Genomic DNA, 17,582 nt, shown 5'->3' on the forward strand with positions numbered 1-17,582 from the left:
TATTAAATAATTAATTTTATTAAATTACACGGTACTTTCTAAGCTATTGACATTTTTAAAGATATTAGCTCATCCCGATATTACACTTATTAAGAGCTTTTATTTGAGTACCCACATGCATTTTGAAATATTTTTCATATATACATATACATAAATACATAAAATATATGAAAAATTGATATGGGTACTCAAATGAAAAGTCTCCGTAAATTTAATGTCGAGGTGAACTTATATTTTTAAAAATGTCAATAGTTCTCAAGTTACAAGGTAATTTCTCAATTGTGTATCTACAGATAGAGTATTTTTGAATGCAGTCGAAATACTTATCAAAACAAATTGACTATCAAACGTGCCTAACAAACGTGCGGTGGCTGTCGGTGAAGGACACTCGACGTTATGCCTGATGCCCAAATCATTCAGGAATTTGTTGGCTTCCTCGGAGTTTAATTCTTCAAGATCCGGAAACTTGACGCCCAGTTTCTCTTCCAGGATTTTTATCACTGGCAGTTGTCTCGGGGGAGTGAAGTCTATTTTTACACCTTCGCCTTGCGGACGGTCTGGGTGGTAGACTAACTTGTGGATTCCATGAATGCTTTTTACCATTCCTGAGACCAGTGTCTCGGTTATTACCATCAGGTCGTGTTCGTCGGCGTAGGCCATGTAAAAATCGCAGGATGTGAATTCAGGGTTGGGGGTCATGTCTATTCATTTCAGAATAAGTGACGGATTTCGTAGACTCGATTGAATCTTTCGACTATTAACATCTGAAAAATTAATATTTATTTTTAATTATAAAATTTGGATTTAACTTTTAATAAATTAATAAAAATTTATAATTAAAAAAAAATATTTGTCTTGTGAAAATAGAATTATTTTTTTTTTAATATAATAAGTTCAGGTCATAGATTATTTTTTAATAAAAAAAATTTTTTATACAAAATTTAAATTTTATTGATCAAACATTTTTTTTAATTATAAATATTTGAATCTAATTTTTTTGCTTTATTTCATAATTTATATTTTATAGATTTATCAAGTAATTTTTTGTTATAAAAAAAAATTACGACTAAAAAAATTTTTTTTTAATTCTAAAAGAAATTTAAGACAGAGCAATTTTATAACTGAGAAAAAGAAAAATTATTTAGATAAAAATGTTTAAAAATTAATTCATTAAAAATATTCATATATTGGCTCATATAAAAACACAACTAAAACTGTCAATTATGTACATCAATCGAAATCTTTATTTTTTCCTTTCACGACATTCTTATCATAAATGCGCCGTAAAAACAAGCAGAATAAAAAAATGTTAATTTTTCACCTAGTTATGGCCCAAAATGGGATTGATCACAGTTGTAAATAATAACCATTTTTTAAATTTAAGAATATCTAATTGCTTATTAAAATTTTAAATTTTATTTGTAAAATATTGAACATTAATTTCCTTTATTGAACTTTGTGCAGCAATAAGATCTCATTAATAAAATTTTTTAATAAATATTATAATTTAATAGTTATTTATAACCTCACTTGATGTTTATAACCTGTCACAACATTACACTACTAACCATCATAAATATAAATTGAACATATATATCTCATTATATTGTCGCTTTATGAAAACAATCTTAAGTTTTTACAGAAAATGAACGTTGTGTTGCATAGAGCTCCATCTATCCAAATTAACTTTTTTTTATCAAAGTAAAAGAAATCCATGCCATAGGGATTGTAAGTTAACAGAATTATAGGCAATCGGATTTCAGTGTATTCGGAATTATATCCAATAAAATTTCTAGACAATCGGATTCTAAGTAATCGGAATTCTAGGTAATCGGTAATCTATCTCATAGAAATTCTACGTCATGGATAATTTGGGTAATTGGATTTTGGGTTATGGAAATCTAGGTAATCGGGATCTAAGTCACCGGTAATCTAACTCATTGGTCTACACCTAATAGACGTCTTCCCCATTTTTTATAGCAAACTATCCTCTTGAAGCTACAGTTTATGTAAAAATAATTCCAGCGCACCCTGGCGGGTGTAGATGCAAGCTGTGAAATATCTTTTTTTAACTGTAGTTTCCCATCTAATGAAGGATTACTATGCATTCTCGAATTATTTAGTCTGTGGCAGATCACTTTGCCCATCGAAAAAAAGTCAGGATCGAAATTTTTGCGTTGCTATAGTTTGTGCTGATTAAATTTAGTAATTTCAAGTAGATTAATTGTTATAAGTGAATATAATTAATTAATAACAGTAAAATAAAGTATGAATTACTGTTATAATATAAAATTTAAGAACAAGAAGTACCGTAGAATTACATAAAATTTTGCAACCTCAAAATACCGTTCTGCTTACAGTAAACACAGTCGGTAGTCTGGCGCTCCGTTGACAATGGATTTGAACGGAACTTGGCGCCAGATTCTACCAAATCTGTGGATTAAAAGCTGATTAGTTTTTAGAATTGAACTTTCAAGCCGTTTGAAAGTTATTCCAAAAAAACCACATTTAAAAAAAATTTTTTTTAGTTTTTTTAAGATTTCTCAAAATCTATTTATCTGAATCGGTCCAAATAAATTTCAAAATCTAAGTTTGGTCAAGTTCTTTCAAATGGCACCAACCGCGATAAAATTGGTTTAGCCGTTTAAAAGTTATAAGCGGTTCACATACTTTAACACACACACACACACACACACACACACACACACACACACACACACACACACACACACACACACACACACACACACACACACACACACACACACACACACACACACACACACACACACACACACACACACACACACACACACACACACATACATACACACATACATATAGACACCGTGACAACCTCGCGGGGATAGTCAGACGAACTGAATGATATTCCACCTGTCACGAATGAAGAACTGATGGAAGCTTGTAACCGCGTCGGGAATAATAAACCACCGGGATTGGACGGAATCCCTAATATTACCTTGAAAACATCCATTAAAGCAGCGCCAGCGTTATTCCTCGACGTCTACAACATCTGCTTGAAGGAAGGGATTTTTCCTCGGAAGTGGAAACAACAACGGCTGGTACTACTTCCTAAAGGGAAAAAGCCACCGGAAGAACCGTCATCTTATCGTCCACTCTGCATGCTGGATACAGCCGGTAAGATACTAGAACGTATAATCCACCAAAGGATAGAAGCAGTTGTCGATCCACTTATGGCAGACAATCAGTACGGATTTCGGAATGGACGATCAACCCTGGACGCGATCAACCTGGTTGTCGGTATAGCCAAAGAAGCAATCGCCGGTACCAGATGGAAGGGGGGGAACGAAGAAATATTGCCTGGTGGCAACTTTAGACATAAAAAATGCCTTCAACTCCGCCAACTGGGATTGCATCATGCACACCCTTCAAGAGATAAACGTACCACGATATCTACGAAGGATAGTCGCTAGCTACTTCACAGATAGAGTCCTGAGATATGACACGAAGAATGGTCCAAAGGAGTATGATGTTACTGGAGGTGTACCGCAGGGTTCTGTTCTCGGTCCACTTCTCTGGAATGTCATGTACAACGGATTGCTGAGACTGAAACTACCAAGAAACGTCAAACTGGTAGCGTACGCGGACGACGTAGCCGTAGTAATAGTCGCCAAGCATCTTGATGAGATAAAACATATGTTCGCTATCACCTTTGAGCGAATTAACCAGTGGATGGACACAGTAAATTTACAACTGGCTAAACAGAAGACCGAGGCTGTACTTATCACTAGCAGAAAAGTGGTGGAAACGATCAATCTAAACGTCGGAGACCAAGAAATCACATCCCAACCATTCATTCGATATCTGGGAGTGATGCTCGATGCCCGACTTAACTTTAAACAACAAGTTGAACACGTGACCACCAAAGCATCAGCAGTAGTAGCCAACCTAGTACGATTGATGCCCAACATCGGTGGCCCGAAGCAGACAAGGAGGTCATTGCTATCATCAGTAGTTACATCGGTCCTCACATATGGTATATCCATTTGGGCCGACGCACTTGAGATCCAAGAATCATGGAGGAAAGCATGTCCAGTTTACCGACTGAGCGCGCTAAGAGTAGCCAGCGCCTTTCGAACAATATCAGAGGAAGCAGTGTGTGTCATTTCCGGAATTTTGCCGCTCAGAGTCCTAGCTGAGGAAAGATGTAACCTTTACCAACGAAAGAGGATAACCGCACAAAGTGCCGAGGAACTCAGAGCTAAAGAACGGCAGAACAGCATCGCGCGATGGCAATCGCAGTGGGACGCCGCGACAACAGGGAGATGGACACACCGTCTCATACCAAGGATTGACGTTTGGCTTAACCGGAATCACGGCGAGGCCAACTACTATCTGACCCAGATGTTGTCAGGACACGGCTGTTTCCGGGAGTACCTTTATCGCTTTAAGCACGATAATTCCCCAGAGTGTCCGTCTTGCCCAAGAGTTGCTGAAAATGCGGAGCACGTTTTCTTTGAGTGCCCTCGTTTTAACCCACAGCGTGATGAGTTAGAGAAGATCCTGAACAAGAAAATCACACCAGAGTCAATAGTAGAAGAAATGCTGTCATCCGAAGCTGCATGGAACGCCACAAGCACGTTTACCACCGAAGTGCTTACAGAGCTGCGTTCCATTGAAAGAAAAAGGGCAAATGACAGAAACTAGAAGGAAGGAAAAATAACACCTTAGCCACCAGAAGGAATAGCAGTAGCTAGATCCTCCCCTCACGAAGTAATGCCTGACGGCGGTTTCCATGAGGGATTAGAGGAAAGAAGAAAAGGGGTTTTAGGGTTTAGTGGGTAGGGGCGTTAGCGTCGAGTTTTAGTATGACGCTGCGTCGAGTCGCCACATATCCAGGCCGAACAGCTATGCCTGGAATCCGTAAGAAGGATTCCCCCCCCTAAGATTAAAAAAAAAAACACACATACATATAGACACCGTGACAACCTCGCGGGGATAGTCAGGGAAGCTTCTTATGACCTTCAAACGTCGAGATCTGATGAAAACTCTATTTTTGCAAAACGGGGTGAAAACAATAACTTCCCGATTTTTAAAAATCTTCGATTTTCTTAGCGGGAAGTTAAAAATTTTTTCCAATGTGGTTTATTTCGAATAACTTTCGAACGGCTTGACCGATTAGTTTCAAAAACTAATCGTATTTAACATCAAAAAGCCACGTCGATTGCTACCACGCCGGTCGAAATCGGTTGATTCGTTCGTGAGTTATCGTTGACGAAAAAAACCGAAAAAAGTTTTTTTTTTAGAATTACTCCGATATTTTCTGTTTGATCAATTAAAACTTGAAAATTCTCTATGAAGCTCAAAAAACTGCGTCGAATGCCAACAACCGCGTAAAAATCAATTCATTCATTCAAAAGTTGTTGTGATTTGAAAATTCACAAAATAGTATTCTATCAAACTCCTATCAAACTTATGAGCTCGAAGAGCTCAAAACCATACAAAAGCTATTTTTTGAGCTTGAAGAGCTCAAAATAACACACAAATTGTATTGATGAGCTCGAAAAGCTCGAAAACATAAGTGCAATTTCAAGCGTTTAGGTATAGAAAATGAATTATTTTCAATCGAAAATCGTTATTCATGACGTAGAAACAATTTATAGTGTCGAACGTATTTTATTAACACCTAAAATTTATTTCTATAATATAAAATTAATTTGTATAAATTAAAATTTATTTTTAATAATGTTAATTTTAATAATAATAATATTCAAGACTAAATTTTCAACCGAAAATTTGATAATAAATATAACATTATTAATTTTCAGTGATGAAAATTGAATATTTATAATCTAAAATTAATTTGAATAATTTAAAATTCATTTTTATCATTCGAAATAAATTCTTTATGGTCTAAAATTGATTTTTATCAACTTGAATTAGTTATAATAATTTAATAATAATATTAATAATTCAAAATTTAATGATTATGATCTAAAATTGATATTTATTATCTTAAATTAATTATTTGTGATCTTGAATTGATTTTAATAATTTTTAATTAATGTTTATAATTTGAAATTAAATATTTATGATTAACAATTGATTTTTATGATATAAAATGAATTTCTTATAACTTAAATTCAATTTCTATAATATCAAATCAATTTAGCTATTATAAAATTGATTATCTAGTAAATAAAATCAATTTTTACTATATGAAATAAATTATTAATTGTCTTAAGATCATTTTGATAATAATATATTAATTTAAATAATTTGAATTTAATAATTTATAATCTTTAGTCTATTTTTAAATTTATAAGTCAATTATTCATTATCATCAAACAATTTTTAAACAAAAAACTAATGGTTTATTATGTACAATACATTTTTATAATCGAAAATTAATTATTCAGAATTGGTCATTAATTTTTTTATTTGTGGTTTAATTACCTTTTATCAAAAAATTGTTTTTCATTATTACAAATTGATTATTATAATTTGAAATCAATCTTTTACGGTCTGAAAAAACTTTTAATTGAGGAAATTAATTGCACATAAGCTAAAACTAATCTTAAAACTTAGAATAATAAATTTATCATATGTTATTGATTCTTATAATTGAATATTAATTGTTTATAATCTAAAATGAAATATCTAGAATCTATAATTAATTTTCATAACAAAATATATTTTTAAGATATAGAATTTATTTTTATATCATTTAATTGAATCTTGTTATTTAAAATATAATTTTTATTAACGAATATAAAAAATTATATTCAAAAAAATTATTTCGATAATATTAAATTGATTATTTTATAGTCTGAAATTCATTCGAATAATCATAATATATATATATATATATATATATATATATATATATATATATATATATATATATATATATATATATATATATTATTAAATTATCATATACTTCGATAATTTCAAACGCATATACACGTCTTTTATTATTGTGCATAAAAATTGTAATATATAGTGTTTATTGGTGACAATAAAAAATCAGATTGGTATAGTCTAATACGCCTAATTCGAGGCTTCAAATTGAGATATAAATCTTTTGATTTTTATTTACATTCATCAAGTTATTTGGTCATTAAAGATTGGAGATTAATTTTAGAAGCATCGTGGTTATGTTGCTCTAACTTCTACGCAGTGTTGTGCGCATCACTTACAGCCCATAATTGTACAGCTATGGTATAGTGTTCTTGTAGCCTATCTGTAGTAGTGTAAGTGAGTGTTGGTTCTATCTATAGTGCAATATTATGTGAGTGACATATTATGTACAATTTGTAATATCAAATTATCTTAGTATTAGTGTTTACCAAAGCCTGACTATTGTTGGTTGCATTATCTGCTTATGTGAAAGATCTTTATATATGGAGTTCTTACAACTGTGTAAGAATACATTCGTTCTAAAACTGTTGTTTCTAAACAGAATCAACTTAGTGTAAATTGCTATGTCAGTGTTAGATGACATCTGTAGTAGATGCAAGGCTGTACTACGAACACCATTCACCTGTGATATTTGTAATAAGTCTTTTCATAAAAGTTGTGTCACTGATTATATCAAATCTGGACCAGTTGATGATTGCTGCAGACTAAAGTTTAGTTATTTAATCAATTCAGTGAATAATAAAACTAAACAAAAAGTAAATCAACCTCAAACCAGAAACCGTCTTCAATCATTAAGATCGGTAACTTCTAACAACTCATCAACATCTAGTTTTAAATCGGCTAAATCTACTGAGTCTCTTACTAGTATTGGAAGTCGACAAAGATCAACAACTTCTGCTCCGATCACGCCTAGCTCACCATTGTCACCTAACAGAGATTCAGTTTTCCTTCCCGAATCACAAGATTTAATTGATTCATCTACATCTTTAAATCAAACCAAACATTACAGTTCAAACAAATACGAGTTCATTATCAACGATCTTAGATATCATTGAAACAAATCAAATAGTAGTAAGTTCACCTCCGAGTACAATGGGTTCAAATCAGCTTCCCGTCGATTGGTCTTCAATATCTACAGATGACAAACTTACATTAGTGATGAAGTCAGTTGCGCAAATACCAGTGCTTACGACTGAATTTAAGACATTGTCTTCAAAAATTGACGATTTTGGTTCTCGATTAAATTTGTTACAAATTGAACAATCTAATGCCAAAGAAGCTCTTAACTCTATAAACACCAATGTAAATTTGAACACTACCAATATTATGAAACTGAGAAATGAGCTTGAAACCATCAAAGAAGATACACTAAAAAATTCTAAAAGCTTAGCTGATCAACATGCCTTAATTCAAGTGTTGCATTGAATGATTCTTCTGGAGTCCTGCCTTATTCACAAGTTACATCAGAATTGGTTATCTCAGGCATTCCGGATTCAGTTGTCCAAGGTTCATCTGAAATGGAGATCACTTCTAGTGTATTCAACGCTCTCAAAGTACCTGAACTCAAGTCTGACATACTTTCTACTAGGCTAATAGAGAAGAGAACCAAAAACTCTTCAAATAATGTAAAAGATAATGCAAAACCTATTTTGCACTCAATCATAGTTAAACTTAAATCTCCTCAAATACGAGATTATATTATTAATAGTAAGAGAAAGCTTAAAACATTACTAGTTAAAACTGTCTTCCCAGATACGGCAAATGTTTCTAAGGATTTCTTATATGTTAATGAATTTTTAAATGCTGAAGTATATAAATTGTTACTTATAACTAAGTCTAAGGCCAAAACTCTACGTTTGAAGTATGTTTGGGTACAAAATAGTTCGATTTTTGTTAAAAAAGATGACAATACTACTAAAATTAAGATCTGTTCTGAAGCCGATCTCACTAAACTTGATTAACGTCACTTAGAATTAATTAACTGATAATCCAAATCCTCAGTCCATAAGGTTCTTAAGTTTGAATATTAATAGTTTTAATGGTCATGTTGCCCAATTTCTCGATCTAGTTGCAGATTCAAAACCACATATCATTGCTATAACTGAAACATGGCTCAAACCGCTACAAGACAATTCTTTACTTAGAAAACTTTACAGTCTTTCGAAGAGATAGAGGTTTAACTCATTCCGATAATGGGTGCTTCATTAAGGGTGGGGGTGTGGCATGTTTGGTCCACAAGTCATTAAAAGCTAAAGTCATCTATGTACCTAACACAAATTATATAAATCAACCTGAATATTTAATTCTCGAAGTCATTTCACAGACTGGAAATCGCTTATTACTATCAGTAATCTATCGTAGGCCTCAAGGTAATCTTTAAGATGAATTTTTTAATGTAATTTCTAAATTAATGATAAATTACAAAAATTTAATAATTATGGGAGACTTGAATTTTGATCTGTTAGAATCCTCTATAACACCTAATCTTTTACAGTCATTTATCACGGAATGATCATTATTTTGTGTCCCGTTTGGTGCTACTCACCATTCAAATAACAAAGATTCGTGGTTAGATGTTATTATTCTTGATAATCAATCCAAAATGGTCAATTTTTGTAAATCTAATCAACCCTTTATAAACAAACATGATTATCTTGTATGCGATTATAAGTTTGATTTCGAGAAGCCTTCGGCGAAAATTATAAATTATAGAGACTTTTCTAAAACTAGCCAAGAAGCTATGAGCAATGCCCTGATGCAATCTCTTAAAATTGATAGTGAACTCATAGAAAATTCTGATCCTAATTATTTAACTAGCTTATTTCATGAGACTATTATTGAAATTCTTGAAGAATTTGCACCTATTCGTTCACGCAAAATTACTCATGTTCCTAATCCCTGGGTCACAAAAGAACTTAGAACCAAGTGCAAAAAACGTGATACTTTGTATAAACGTGCAAAAAGAAATAATAATAAGGACCTATTAAATCTTTTTAAAATTAAAAGAAAGGAATTAAAAATAAAGCTTACGGAGGCTCGTGAAAATTATTTATGCAATGCACTGAGTAATATTCCATTAGATTCAAATGTATGGAGTAAACTTAAGCATTTGGGGTTAATTAAAGGTTCAAATTCCTCGCCCTTAAATTTCTTTGACTCGAGAGAATTAAATAATCACTTTGCAAAAATAGTAAGACATCATCCACCATGTAATGAAGCAACCTTTGAAGAAATTAAATTGTCTCATAGTAGTTTGGTAAATTGTTCCTTTGTATGGACAGAGATTGACATTGTAGATGTAACAAAAGCTCTTCATCTCACTCTCAACAAATCTAAGGGTAAAAGTCCGGATGAATTAAATCTTTATTGGCTAAAAAACAATATTCCCCAGATAACAATCTTTCTTACACAGCTTTTTAATCGATCTTTAAATACTGCTATCTTCCCTCAAGCTTGGAAGGCAATTTACATCTTACCATTGAACAAGACCTCTCCACCGCGTTCCCTCTCTGATACACGACCCATCGCAAATACTTCACATCTAAGTAAGGTTTTCGAGAGAATAATTGCTAACCAAGTAGTTACATATCTTGAGGATATTAATCTTATTGATAAATATCAATCAGGGTTCAGAAAACATCATAGTACTCGATCTGCCCTATTAAAATTAACAAATGATATTTCCAGAGCTATGGACAGTAATCAATTAACTCTAATAGTCTTTTTTGATTTGACCAAAGCATTTGATTATGTTAACCACAAAATTATTATAAAAACCTTGATAGAATTAGGATTTTCTCCTGAGACAGTTAAGTGGTTTCTGTCTTACTTATCTGATAGGTCGCAAGCTGTACTTGATGGAGATGGTAAGCCAGTTGAGTTTAAAACTACAACATCTGGAGTTCCTCAAGGGTCAGTTCTAGGACCCATATTATTTCTATTAGTTATGAACTCTGCGGCTAAACGACTTACTTATACAAATCATGGTTTATTTGCTGATGATAAATATATTTATTTACATTGTTATAGTCATCAAATCCATGAAGCTACTAGACAGTTGAACCTGGATGCTCAAGCAGTAGTTGATTGGGCCAGAGATAATGGGTTAGAAGTAAATCTACTTAAAACTAAAGCAATGGTAATGGGATCAAATAACAAAGTAAAAGCTCTTATGCGAGAAGGTATTCCAAAGCTAGAAATTGATGGTGTACCTCTACCTTATATTGAATCAATCAAGTGCCTTGGAGTTCATTTTACGTGTAATTTATCGTGGAACTTACACACTTAAAAAACTATAAGTAAAATCAATTCGGCATTATATAGCCTGAAATTACGTAGAAATATTTACACTTCATCAATTAAAAAATTACTTGTACCGGCAACTATTTTACCGTTAATTGATTATTGCTCTATAGTATTATTAAATGCAACTGATGAAAATGTAAGACGATCTGAGAGACTAGCAGCCAAGAAAAATAATATTCTCTTTAAATTCCCAAATTTCAGTACCACTCATTATGAGTCTTCTTTCGTAATTACAGTTATACGATTATGGGAAGAACTACCAGAGGACATTATAAATTCATCAAGCTTGGAGGTTTTCAAAAATAAAATTTTTGATTATTTATTTAATTTAGATGTTTGATCATGAACTGTTGTAAATGCTTCTATCATTATTTTATTAATCTTCAAACTTCGTTAACCTTCTTTATATAGCTTCTTTTTAATTTAAAGTTTCCTACCTGTCTCTTTAGTAACATCAAAGATTCTTAAAATTATTAGTTAATTCTTTATAAATCAAATTTTTATATTAATTTTTTATGTAGTATATAATATTATCACCTATCTAAAATTATTATTATGTAAAACACTCTAAATATTTATAAGTTAAACTGCACAATAATGTAAAATTATATGTATACTTACTCTTTGTCATTCGGCAACTGCCTTGACATAATTTTGTTAATAAACTAATTAATAAACTAAATTAATTATTTATAGTCTAAGATTAATTTTTACAGTTAAAAACTAATTATTTATGATTCAAAATAAATTTTCAAACACAAAATAAACGATGTGTTTAATATTATTAATTTTGAGTACTAAAAATTAAAAAGTAATACATATAATTAATTTTTTCGATTAAAAATTGATCATTTATAATTTCAAATTATTTATTTTATCCACAGATTTGGTAGAATCTGGCGCCAAGTTCCGTTCAAATCCGTTGTAAACGAAGCGCCAGACTACCGACTATGTTTACTGTGAGCAGAACGGTATTTTGAGGTTACAAAATTTTATTAAATTCTACGGTACTTCTTGATCATAAACTCTATAAAATAACAGTAATTCATGCTTTATTTTACTGATATTAATTAATTAATGCAATTATAATAATTAATCTACTTGAAATTATTAAATTTTATCAGCACAAACTATAGCAAGCTCAAAAATTTCGATCCTGACCTTTTTTCTATGTAAAAAGTGACATGCCACAGACTAAATAATTCGAAAATGCATGGTAATCTTCCAATAGATGGGAAACTACAGTTAAAAAAATACATTTCACAGCTTGCATCTACATCCACCAGGGTGCGCTGGAATTGTTTTTACATAAACTGGAGCTTCAAGAGGATAGTTTGCTATAAAAAATGCAGCCAACGCGAGATTTGAGTTCGTAGCAATTGTAAATTTTTATTATAATTACAAAAAATACTAAAACCCGAACAAAAACAGTTTCACTGTAAAAAAAATCGCGCCAAGTCCACGTTCGTAAGATTATTAGGAAAAAAAAATTTCTTATTTCTTTACAAAAAGATATAAAATTAAAAAATTAAAAAATCCAAGTAACCGATATGATTGTGTTTGATTTTTGGAAATTAAATAAAATTTTATTGTAAATTTGAAAATTAAAAAAAAATTTTGGAACGTACTTGGTGTGCGTCATTGTGTATTTCAATTTTTTTAAAGTCCTAGTAAATAGATTTTACGAATTTCATTAAAAGTAAAATATTTTGCAACCACGCACGTTAAATATGTTCCAAAAGTTTTTTTTAATTTTCAAATTTACAATAAAATTTTTTTTATTTTTCGCAAATCAAATACAATCATATTGGTTACTTGGATTTTTTAATTTTATTATTTTATATTTTTTTGTAAAGAAATAAGAAATTTTTTTTCTTAATAGTCTGATGAACGTGGACTTGGCGCGATTTTTTTTACAGTGAAACTGTTTTTGTTCGGATTTGTTAATACTTAATAACCTTCTATATCAAATTAATTTTTATAGTTTAAAATTAATTTGTATGACAAGAAATTGATTTTAATAATTAGTGTCGCTAATATTATTATTAAAGATATTTTCATGACTGATTGTATATATATATATATATATATATATATATATATGTTTATCCAGTATGGCTTTTGCGGACTTCCTCAGTTGTCATGTTTTTATTGCATACATTATTCTTAAATTATCATAAAAATTAATGTATTCGATAATTTTTTTGGTTCGACCAAAATTCACCATTGTATCACATTACTCGTCGCGTGGGGTGTATAGATCACCCAAACCTATAAACCTATGATTCTAAAGCGCATGCGCAATTTGCGGTTATCCTTTTAACTACGCGTGGGCGTATTAAAGTTAATTAAATTATTATCCCTCTTGATTCGAAAATATTTTGACAACAAAAAAACCTGTTCTTTTTCTATTTTTGTTGAAGATCTTTATTTAAATAAGTACGCTCTATTGTCGCTTTCATTTGAAGTAATCTTTTTCACGTTGAAAAATGATCAAAGTACAAATTATTTATCAAATGAAGACCAATTAATAGAAGATAAATTTCCTAAAATATTAATCAATCTAAGAAGAAAGATGTCAGTTAAATTTTAAGCTCACAGGAACTATAGTTCATAATTTTTTTTTCACACAACTGAAAATCGAATGAAATAAATTAATACAGAAAATTTACTATTTTCCAAATTGAAATAAGTTAAGTTTTAAATACGGAATTATCACCATATGATAAACTAAAACCTCCTCCCAAACACACTACATCTCATGACATAATTTCCACGTCTATCGGTTTAGTGGTTTTCACACTAAAACTAGACAAAAAACTGGCTCTTAATATATTGGTATGATTATACAGAGACATTGGGTAATTTACCTTCATTGTAATACATATTTAATTGAATTTAAAGGCTACATGCAATGATCGAAAAAAAATTTAATTTGAATCACTTATCTATCGAATTTTCTACGAAATGAATGTACGCCAATAAAACGCATTATTTTCATAAAGTTTTTATAAAACTTCATTAAAATTCATCAAGTTCTCGCCATGGATTAAAGATTTGATTACTGTTTTTGCCTCTGAAAAAATATTTTGACTAGACTATATCAGGCCTGATATGGTCTGATATAAAAATCGGCTATACCAGACGATATACGGTCTGACATGAAAACTGGTCATATCAGAATATATATGTTCTCATATGGACACATCAGATAATGTATACGCGGTAAAATTATATAATTATCAAATTTTATTTCCAAGTCATGCTATAAAAAAATTATTTTTCAATCGTAAATCAAAAACACCGGAATTCTGGCTATTCCAGAGAATTTAGGAATCAATTATCTGATGAAAAATTCTAGGTGCCTTATGGTTGCGAATTCGATTTGCTCGACTCTTCTTGGTTCTCAGTCCAGTCCGATGTCCACTGGTCTACATTACGTACAATATGATAAACTCAATCGGATAGATTTTAAATAAAACACGAGAGAGATCAGAATACATTGAAATTTCATAAGATGTGTTTAAAATTTCATGAAGTTTTACAAAAACAGTATTTTCACTCGATTGTTGATTTGATCTATTGTCTATTATTAACTTTTATTCTTGATCGCAATTGTTAATAATCAATAAATAAAAAGTAGTATAAATAAATTATTCTTTTCCAGATATCTAAAGGAACTTATCTTTAAAAATTATAAAATTTTTTTTTGGTAATTAAGATTATTTGTAACAAAAGAATAATTATTGTTCTTTATAATTTTATTGCTGAAATCGTGATCTAAATTTAATATTAAATCATATGATAAACAAAAATATTTATGTAGCGTGTGCTAAAAAAATATCTATTATTTTGAACAACTCTAACATATCTTCTTGAATACGATTGTGTGTAGACCGATTTCAGATCTAGCCATATGTACTCATATAAAATTATATCAGGACATAAAAAAATTATACATCTACTTATCAAACTATATCAAGTAATATCAAGCCTAATATGAGCATATTAAATTGGTAAGGCTTGATCTGACCTGACATGGTCAATTTTTATATCAGATTATATTAGGACCTGTCGAAATTGATATATGGAAATATCAGATCATATTAGATTATGAATGAAATATATAACAAATTTTGATATCACTTTTTCAGTTTATGTCCGGTCTAATCAGAATATTTTTTCACGGGTGTAGTGGTGTAAGTTCTCAACAACGTTATTGCTATCTAATTCTCTTGTAGAACTTATCTAAGTTTTAAGGTTGTAAAAAAATTTTTCTCATACTAATTTGTCAAAAAACCGTTACTTGGTTTTTTTTGTACTTGTATTATATACCTTTTTGTAAAGGTTTCTTTTTTTTTCAATATTAAACTTTTATATATTTTTGTATAAAATAAATCTCTTTTTGTAGAGAATAAATAAATATTTTTTGTTTTTCAATAATTTTATGACGAACTTGGCGCTATCTTTACGGTGAAACTATTTTTGTTCGGATCAATTTTGCACGCCTCATAAGCGAAGCGTTCAGTTGGGCTCTACTCTCAACATCTTGAAAACGCAGTGTTTACGAAACTGAAATTGATTTTTTTTCCATTTATATCGCACTTAGAGGATAATATAGATGCAATTATATTGTTAGATAAACTGTCTGCCACATTAATTACATTTTAGTTAAAGTTATTTTGTTTAACATACATAGTAATTAATGAGATAAAAAATAATCTTTACTGGACATCTGTGTGTCTGTCGTTATGGATCCGTGTATTTGGCAGGGAAATTAGTTGAAAAAATTATCGGACCGGAATAATTTTTTTTTATCGTCTAAAGTATCGTAAGGCGCTGTTTCTCAATTAATATGAGCGTTTAATTCATTATTATTTAATTATTATAAATAAAAAACTAAAATACGACTGGGCATTTGTATATCTATATATACGTTTTTCATCGTTCATTTTTTTCCCTCACCAAAGAATTATGGCTCCACTTAATTATAGCAGAATTTTATGTTTTTTTTTCTCTGTTTATTGTTTGATACTATTTTTTACATCCTTGTATTTTTTAAGATATAATGAAAGATAATAGTTTGAAGACAGTCCTTAAAGAATTTACTTCATGCGAAATTTGTTCCCAAAATATGCTTTGCTGAAAACGTATACTTTGAGGACTGTCCTCAAAACATCAATTTTGTTTTTATACGCTCCAGTATTATCCAAAACTAAGTCTTTTCGAAAATCACAGTCTAATTTAAAGTAGTTTAGTTGATATTGAATCAATTAAATATCAATTGGTCTTTCAGTATAACCTATGTTTGAAAACATAACAAAAAAAAGACCTTAAACTTTTCACCATATGTGGGCGCTCCAAGTCATCTGTGTGGTGCTTTGGATTACGTCCAGCAAGTAACACTACTTTCGAAGCGTGAGTTTTAAAATTTTTTTTCGGGTTAAGACTAAGACTGCTATTGATCATTAATTTAAAAAAATTGCAATCATAAAATTTGTAGGATCGAAAGTTATTTTTTTTTTTAATGCATTAATTGAATTTTTTTCTAAAATGCATTAATAGAACTATTTTTTTTTAATAATTAATAGAAAATACGTCATTTTAAAAGCATAAATAACGCATTTTTAGAAAAATTGATAACTAAGCAATTCTTACCGACTAATTTTTTTGAAAAAAGATCCGGTATAATATAAAATTATTCTCCAATTTCAGATTTTGTCGAAAATAGAAATTATTAAAAAATTAAAAAATTTTTAGAAATATAAAAGGTATCGCTATCAACCAAAAAAAAGCAGCAGTTTGAATTGATTCAATTTTTTTCCGATTTCTTTTGTTTATACATGCTTTCAAAAAAGTATATTACACACCTAGGGAAGTAAAGTAAGAAATTTCTCAGATCACATGTAATTGTTGGCCGAGGTCAACAAACATGTGATCTGAGGCTTTCTCATTTACTTCCCGAGGAGTGTATACTATTTTTTTGCTCGACGAAGGCAGGACATGGCAACTTCGCTTAGCGCAGCGGGTCGAAAGTTGACGCTTTCTGCCCGTCGAGCAAAAAAAATATTTTTAAACTGAAAAAATCGTAACTAAATAAAATATTAAAAAAAATTTTTTTTTTTTTGAATTTTTTATTTACAATAAAATGAGGTATGAGGTATGCACTTTAGGATTTTCCAAACTTTTTCTTCCATATATTAAATTTTTATACGTTTAGTTCTGAAAAAAATTATCCTTGAGATTTGTACTTAAAATATCTTTCTAAGTCAGAAACATCGATAGTTCTCTCAACACAATTATAATTGAAGAAGTGTCATACTACAAATACATTATGCAAATATAATATAAATTAATTAACTGAACTGTTT

The 17,582-nt window shown here is 30.3% G+C and overlaps 1 protein-coding gene across 1 annotated transcript; it reads right to left on the reverse strand.

The window, feature by feature from the left end:
* Positions 1 to 255: 255 nt before the first annotated feature.
* LOC123267088 (lysine--tRNA ligase-like) lies at positions 256 to 699 on the reverse strand. Its single transcript, XM_044731627.1, has one exon. The coding sequence runs from the start codon at positions 697 to 699 to the stop codon at positions 256 to 258; it is 444 nt and encodes a 147-aa protein (XP_044587562.1).
* Between the last annotated feature and the right edge of the window lie 16,883 nt (positions 700 to 17,582).

This window comes from Cotesia glomerata, linkage group LG1, assembly GCF_020080835.1.
Source record: "Cotesia glomerata isolate CgM1 linkage group LG1, MPM_Cglom_v2.3, whole genome shotgun sequence".
Lineage (NCBI taxonomy): Eukaryota > Metazoa > Arthropoda > Insecta > Hymenoptera > Braconidae > Cotesia > Cotesia glomerata.

Coding starts and splice junctions, on each gene's coding strand:
- LOC123267088 (XM_044731627.1), bottom strand. CDS start 699: ATGACCCCCAACCCTGAATTCACATCCTGCGATTTTTACATGGCCTAC.